This window comes from Austrofundulus limnaeus, unplaced genomic scaffold (assembly GCF_001266775.1).
Source record: "Austrofundulus limnaeus strain Quisiro unplaced genomic scaffold, Austrofundulus_limnaeus-1.0 Scaffold82, whole genome shotgun sequence".
NCBI lineage: Eukaryota > Metazoa > Chordata > Actinopteri > Cyprinodontiformes > Rivulidae > Austrofundulus > Austrofundulus limnaeus.
In genome coordinates this window covers 2067158-2074598 of record NW_013952484.1, presented here as the reverse complement: position 1 = coordinate 2074598, position 7441 = coordinate 2067158, and the positions used below count along the sequence as shown (strand labels likewise).

Here is a 7441-nt window from a genome sequence, read left to right as displayed (position 1 = left end):
ACACACACACACACACACACACACACACACACACACACACACACACACACACACACACACACAAATATCTACATACATACACATACATAAAATTTGATTTTAACCAAACAAAAGTACCTGTATTTGTCTGCTTAAGATGCTGATAGGACTCATGAATATTATACAGAGCATGACCAAGAAGTCATTGTGACCAAACACCAATATGTGATAGATTTGGATTCGGAATGTTTTGGATGTATTTATGTTGTTTTTAAAGCAAACATTATTATCATTAAAAGCCTGGCATTCGATGAAAGACTGCATATCATTCCAAAGTTTTATATTATAACCATCTTATGATGAGATCTGAGATTAGATCAAATGTTGGAAATAACATCATACATGATTCTGTTACGTGATATATTAGATCTTGAAGTATGTGTTGAGAATGACTCTCAGCTACTACCACACCAAAGTTTAGCTCAACATCTGTACAATCGACCAAGTTATAGCCATTTTTTGTATTTGATAAGGTGCATAGCTTTATGACCATCTTGAAATGGGGTGGCTTTAAAACGTTTAATCACATGTAGAGGTCCATCCAGTATTGTGAGATGATGTCCACTAGTTCATAAGATATTTTGCTAACAATATAGACAAATACACACACACAGTAAGGCAAAAGATTATCTTCTTTGACAGCAGGAACTAAAAACATGTTGTGAAACACTGACCAGTTTAAGTTCCCTGACACGATTGGTAATGTCGAGGTTCTGGATGTCAACCTTGGTGGCCTCCGTTGTCTTATAAAGCTCAGCCTCCAGTTCATCATGCTCTTTCTGACGGGCGTTAGTGGAGGCCAAACCACCAGCTTTCAGCTCAGAGATTGTGTTCTGGTGTTTGTGATCGTATTCGCCGCTAAAAGCCATTTGCGAGAGTATAGTTTTTGTCTGCGTCCACTAGATGGTAGCAGATACAATCCCGGAAACGCGCAACATTCACTTCCTGTTACGTTGTGGAAGTTTTGTAGTTCTTAAGTGTTTTGGTGACCTGTCAGCGTTGTAGTACACAAGCTGTCACAGATAACACATTGTCCATTGTCCTGGTTGTTGTTAGGGGTGTTTTTGTTTGTTAGGCATCGATGTAGCAGCTACCCGGGAGTCGGACGCGTAGGTTTTTCTCACTTAGTCTTAAAATGATGTCGTATAACCTGCTAGCTGCTAGCGGCTTAAGTTAGCTATTAAGCCATACAACTTGACAGCTAGCGTGTTAGCTAGCATTCGATAGAGCTAGCAGCGTAAACTATACCGCCCATCACTCCAAGACAGTGTTTCTGACAAAAGCGGGAACGGTAAGTAGACAAAACCTTGAAATGGTTATTACATTTAAGCTAACATTATGCCACTGAATCAGGCGTTTGAACTATTGGGTTACTTTTCTGAATCCGTCAAGTAAAGCAGGGTTTCTGTGCAGCTCAACCAGTGTCACTAAACTAGCAGCTGCTCCGTCAGCTATGTGTTACTTGGATCTAACCGTGAGCTACTGATATATTAACTTATGATGTATCTTTTTTGGGGTTTTGAAAGGTTAAATGATTAATGTCTTTAATTTTGGTTTCTTAAACCTTTGTTGCAACCAAGAAGGTTGAATATTTTATGTAGTCCTTGAGTATTAAGAAAGTAGGGTTCATTTTTTCACTTTATTTTGAAGTTAAATGCTTGCTTTATAAATAATTTTACTTGCAGACACATTAGTGATTGTACAAATTTAAAAGCAGAGATCTAGTCCAAGTTTTTAAATGAAGTTACAGGGTTTATTGTGAAACACAGGATACGACTTGGCAGCTTCTTTTTGTTGCTTTCCTATAATGGAGGCCAGTTTCAGGATGACATCTGCTCTTTGTGTAAATCATCTGGTGTGAGTCCTGCAGGGCTTCTCACTCTCAGCAGCTGCCAAGAGGAAAGGGACAGGGGGCGGCGATTGCACAAGTTGGCCTGTGTGGGATCAGGTCACTGTCACCACCAGAAATATGGACTGGTGAATTGAGTCACATTGCTGATAGAGCAGCAGAGCTCCAACCCAAGGTTATTACCATGTAACTGTGATTCCTCATGTTTTATAAAGATTACCAGAGTGTAATTACTAGATTTAAAAAAAGGGCCATGAGTAATAATGTTAAACTTTTCCCTTTCAAGATGAATGGTTAAAGTTTTCGTGGCAGGATGGGATGTGTGGAATGGAAGCAGAACCTCAAACTGGAACAAGAAACCTTGTAATTGTATGCCCGCACTGGTTTATTTTGTTTTGATGGGTTCTGACAGAAAGAATGAATGTGCGAAAAGAATCAGGACAAGTGCAGATACCTTTAAAAAGTCTGTTCACAAAGCGAGACACTCCCATGTTTTTCTACATGGTTGATTATTCACAGCAAATTGCTGTGCAGCCTTTATCTTCTACAACTGAGCAACTTCAAATAGCTGTTTGTTTTAGGACATTAGCCATAATAATAAAGCATTAAAATGGTAGTTTTTGTACATTTTCTTAATGTGTGTTAATTTTAGGGTTAAATTGTAATAAACGAAAGACTGTTTATATAACTTTTAGTCTTTGCAAAAAGAGACTGTCAATCATGGTTACCTTTAGATGTAAGAGGTTGCTGTGCTGAATGAACTAAAACAGTTCTGGCTGTCTTGTTCTTACAGGTGCTATATAAATTGTTTTGCTGGTTCACATCACACACTGTGCTCGCTCTCTCTCTCTCTCTCTCTCTCTCGCTCTCGCGCGCTCTCTCTCTTACTTGGTCAAAGTTGACTAAACATATGTTGGCCTCCATGACCTCGCAGCTGTCCAGACTGGACTGAGTGCGTCTAAAATTATGCAACATGGGCACATAGCAGAGTGTACCGTTAATCATACAGTGACACAGTAAACCAGTTCTTGGCCCTTTTTTTTTGTTTGTTTGTTTCATTTGTCTTTAAATCTAGATGGAGGCCGAAAGCTCCAACGAGCTGCTACGTTCCAGAAAACGAAAAAGAGAAGGCTCTAATGGGGAGACCGAGGAAGGGGAGAGATTTGGGAAAATCCCCAGATGCACTGTGGTGAGTCAGCTGCATGCTTCAGCAGTAGGTTTTCTGAAAGTCTTAGTGCCCTTTAGCAAATAGCATTAGCCAGAAGAATTTCAAAATGCTTTAGATTCTTGTTGAGTTGTCCGTTCACCCACAAGAGCAACATTTTTGATTACCACATAGTTATATTTTGCAAGACTGCAGGATCTGTTGCAGAATTAGGGCTGATTTCACTTTCCCCCCCTCTTCTTATGGACAACAAAGTGCTTCAGTTTTGTGTAGAACAGTGATTTGTCTGAAATTAAACAACCTAATTTGTTAGTAATGTCTCAGTTTGAATGCTTGTGGATGTTTTAGGGTCTGAGAAATCCTGCACCTTTTGCTGATGAGCTTGAGCCGGTTAATAAACCCTACGAGAGAGTCAGCATGGAAGAGGCAAAGAAGGGAACACCTGGTGAATTTGAAACTTTTGATTTGTTTCGGGGATTTTTTTTGTGCACACAACCTCCCTTTTTCATTACATTTGCACCAGTGGACACCAAGCTGAGTCTCAATGTGTCTCGTCTCTTTCTTTAACCAGCTAACAGACCAGTGCGAGTCTATGCGGATGGGATCTTTGATGTTTTCCACTCAGGTCACGCCAGGGCTCTCATGCAGGCTAAACGCCTCTTTCCAAATACACATCTCATCGTTGGCGGTGAGTAAAAGTCTGTGACGTCAACTGACTTCTACAATGAAATGAAAAAATATGTACCATATTTATTTATGTATAATACGGCCTTGAGTATAATAGATAAGTCATTTTTTTAGCTTAAAGAGCATTAAAAATCTAATTATCAGTAACACGTGTATAATATTACCCCACCACTTTATGGATTATTTTTAGGATTACATTTTTAGTATTATACATGAATAAATGCAGTACTTTATTCTAGTAAAATACAAACTTGTTAAGCTCATTTCTTGACCTTTGGTTACAACAATTCCCATGACTGAAGTAAAGATCAGAACACAAAGGTGTCAAAAGAGCTGTAGCTAATATTTCATAATATAACCCTCATGATGGCCACCTTTGTGCACATTGTGTAATAATTGAAAATGAAGAACTTCATTGGGAACTTCCTCGCAGCTAAACCCCACACAGCATGAGAGCTGAGTTCAGGTGCACTGCGACACCACAGTACTGAGCTGTTAGTGTGTACCGAGTCTCCTTTTTAAAAAGTCATTTTTCTACATATTTCTGACCATTTCTAGTGTGCAGCGATGAGCTAACCCACAAATACAAGGGCTTCACTGTGATGAACGAGGATGAGCGATACGACGCCATCAGACACTGCCGCTACGTGGACGAAGTGGTGCGAAACGCTCCCTGGAGCTTATCGCCGGAGTTCCTGGCAAAGCATCGCGTGAGTGGACGACTCAGAAAAACAAATTAGGTTTTTTTAGTTGAGAGAAAAACGACTAACAAGCTTTTAGTGAAAACACTAATAAGATGGGTTTGCCAGACATAATCCCTGATCATTTGTAACCTTCTCCTTGATGTTTTTTTGTTTTGTTTGTGTGTGTGTAGTTTTGTTTTTGTACAAACTGTAGATCTGAATCTGCTGTGTTGCTTTGTTGTAATGACCTCTCCAGATTGATTTCGTGGCTCATGACGACATCCCATATTCATCAGCGGGCAGCGATGACGTGTACAAGCACATCAAAGATGCAGGTCAGTGGCAAAGTAACCAGATTGACGGTAGTTCAGAAATGACACAACCCTTTGTGTTCTAGCTGATTGCAAAATATCCTATCATCTGTTATATTTAACTGAGATTTGAGCTGAAATGCCACTCTTTAAAAATTATAGCAGGTAAAAATTCCCAACTTAATGCCCATCTAATGATGTTAAAAGCAGTTAATTTAATACAAAGGTACCCCCAAAAATCTCTTAATGTTGAGAAAACATAATTAAATCTTTGTTGCTAGTGGCAATCAGGGGAGTTATCAGGACAGGACCACCCCCCCCCCCCCCAAATGCACCCCCTTGGCCAGACATATTTTACTTACAAAACTTAAAATCTAGTAAAACAATTACTTAGGAAGTTACATGCATAATCTTTATCTAAATTTAGGAAATAAAAGCTTTTATAAAAATGTTTTAAATAAGTAGAAGTGGTCTTGTTTCTTGTAAATGTTTTTTTTCAATGTATCCAAATTTAAAGATGTACTTTTGACTTATTTTAGGGAAAATGACAAAAGGCCTCATGTAAGAACAGTTCATGGCATTCCATGTTTATGTAACAGGGTTCCCATGGGTCCTTGAAATCCTTGAAAGTTTGTGAATTTGAAAAAACATTTCAAGGACCTGGAAAGTTTGTGAAAACAGCCAAAAATTACACTTTTCCTTGAAAGTCCTTGAATGATTTTTTGTGGATTGAAGTTCTCTATTCACTCAACTGATTTTCATCACCTTTTAAAAAAATAAATTAGAAAATTAAATAAAAAAGGTCTTACATTTGTTACGGTGGATAACTCAGGATTACAGTAAACTGACATCATTGTTTCTGACTCAACAACTTCTATGTTGTTCAGTTTTCATTGAATTTACATGATGTTAAACCTGTTTATTGGTAACATTCTGTGGTAGTAGTAGGTAATTGCCGTTGTGCGTGGTTCTTTAATTTGAGGAAATTGATACTGGAAAGTCCTTGAAATGTCCTTGAATTTGATATTGAACAAAGTGTGGGAACCCTGTAAAGATACATAAGACATTAAAACTGGACAGTTGTGAACTCAAAGTGTTATCTGTTCTGGTCTCTGCACATCACAGCATCAGTAAAATTACCTGTAAAAAAGAAACTCAACATTATACTGAGAATTCCTTAATTCTCACAACGCCAAAGTTTTCAGATTGACATTTCCGTTTAATTTAGTGCAGCTAAAGTGACTTTTTTAATGCTAATTAGACATTTATACCCATTTTGTGTTTTTATTTGCATGCAGTGTCAGTCATCCTCTTGTTCTTCCTGCTTTTTTTCTGTAGGTATGTTTGCTCCCACCCAGCGGACGGAGGGCATCTCCACCTCGGACATCATCACTCGGATAGTCCGAGACTATGACGTGTATGTCAGACGCAACCTGCAGAGAGGATACACAGCCAAGGAACTCAACGTCAGCTTCATCAATGTACTGGTTTCACTTTAAATACAACACTGTACTGATCACAGAAACCATTGATAGGTGTGCAGCGGTTCAAAGTGCCTTCCTGTAATCTGTCTTTGCTGTCCTCCCACCAGGAGAAGAAGTATCACCTGCAGGAGCGCGTGGATAAGGTGAAGAGGAAGGTGCGTGATGTGGAGGAGAAAAGCAAAGAATTTGTTCAGAAGGTGGAGGAGAAGAGCATCGACCTCATCCAGAAGTGGGAGGAGAAATCCAGGGAGTTCATCGGTAACTTCTTGCAGATGTTCGGCCCTGAGGGAGCTCTGGTGAGGAGGCTGCTCTTGTTTGGTCTGAAATTGTTGGTTTTTAAAAAAAAACACTCACTAGGAATGTACAGGTGATAAGATCTTTCTGTAGAGAAAACAAGCTTTACATTAAGGCTGTAATTAGATTGCGCATACTTTCAGATAGTATGCAGTGGTCGGTGATGTCTGGTCAGACATATCAACTGATCTCTGGAAAGCACAGTCTGTCGTAAGGATCAGATTTAGAAAACAGTGTACTTTTCTGAACCAAGCTGAAGTAGGTTTTCATAGATATCAATACAGACAAGCAGAATGAACACAAAATAACACTAACCTGCTGCTTAGCATACACAAAGCACAAACTGAAAACGTTTCATTTTTACATCAGGAGTTACAGTATTCCTCCAAACAGACAAATTTAGAGTTTTATCCTTTTTTTTTCAAGCTGACTGATAAAAAATAATTCATGCAGGAACTTCTCATAGATTTACTGTTGTGCTGCAGAAAGAAGGAAGTTTCCCAAAAAATGCTGATGTTTGATAATAGAAGCTTTTGACCCATGACAAAAACATTCAGACAAACTGTAAGGTCGTATTTAAAGAGTAACTTACCCCAAAATTAACTTTTTTTAGCTGATAAACTGTCTAGAATGTGTCTAAAATGTTACATAGTACTGTTTCTGTGCTAATTTTGATGTTTTTGTGAGTATTTGTTCTAATCTGTAATATTTGGTCTAAAAACGTGTTTTTGCTGCTCATATGGGTGGAGCAGTGGTACTGCAGGCTAATTTGCATATTGGTTAACGGCTCTCTGCTGTAACGTGCTTCTCCACGGTTTCGTCACAGCGGCTGTGTTCTGGTATAAAAGCCTCTCTCTAAGACACGCCCCTGCAGCAGTCAGAGGGTGGAACTCTCTCTCTGTCTCTCTCTACACACACACACACACACA

At 38.9% G+C, this 7441-nt stretch overlaps 2 protein-coding genes across 2 annotated transcripts in view; one reads left to right on the top strand and one right to left on the bottom strand.

The window, feature by feature from the left end:
• Positions 1–944, bottom strand: part of LOC106519797 (zinc finger protein 184) — a 10689-nt gene extending 9745 nt beyond the window's left edge. The window contains exon 1 of the mRNA XM_014011610.1: positions 714–944. The gene's annotated coding sequence lies outside the window, so the exon portion shown is untranslated. The remainder of the gene's footprint in view (positions 1–713) is intronic.
• A 187-nt stretch (positions 945–1131) lies between these two features.
• The window catches only part of pcyt1aa (phosphate cytidylyltransferase 1A, choline a), a 10190-nt gene continuing 3880 nt past the window's right edge, over positions 1132–7441 (top strand). Inside the window, exons 1-8 of the mRNA XM_014011616.1 lie at positions 1132–1330; positions 2964–3077; positions 3402–3498; positions 3625–3741; positions 4299–4450; positions 4680–4758; positions 6073–6215; positions 6326–6514. Coding sequence (XP_013867070.1) covers positions 2964–3077; positions 3402–3498; positions 3625–3741; positions 4299–4450; positions 4680–4758; positions 6073–6215; positions 6326–6514 — 891 coding nt within the window. The 5' untranslated portion in view covers positions 1132–1330. The remainder of the gene's footprint in view (positions 1331–2963; positions 3078–3401; positions 3499–3624; positions 3742–4298; positions 4451–4679; positions 4759–6072; positions 6216–6325; positions 6515–7441) is intronic.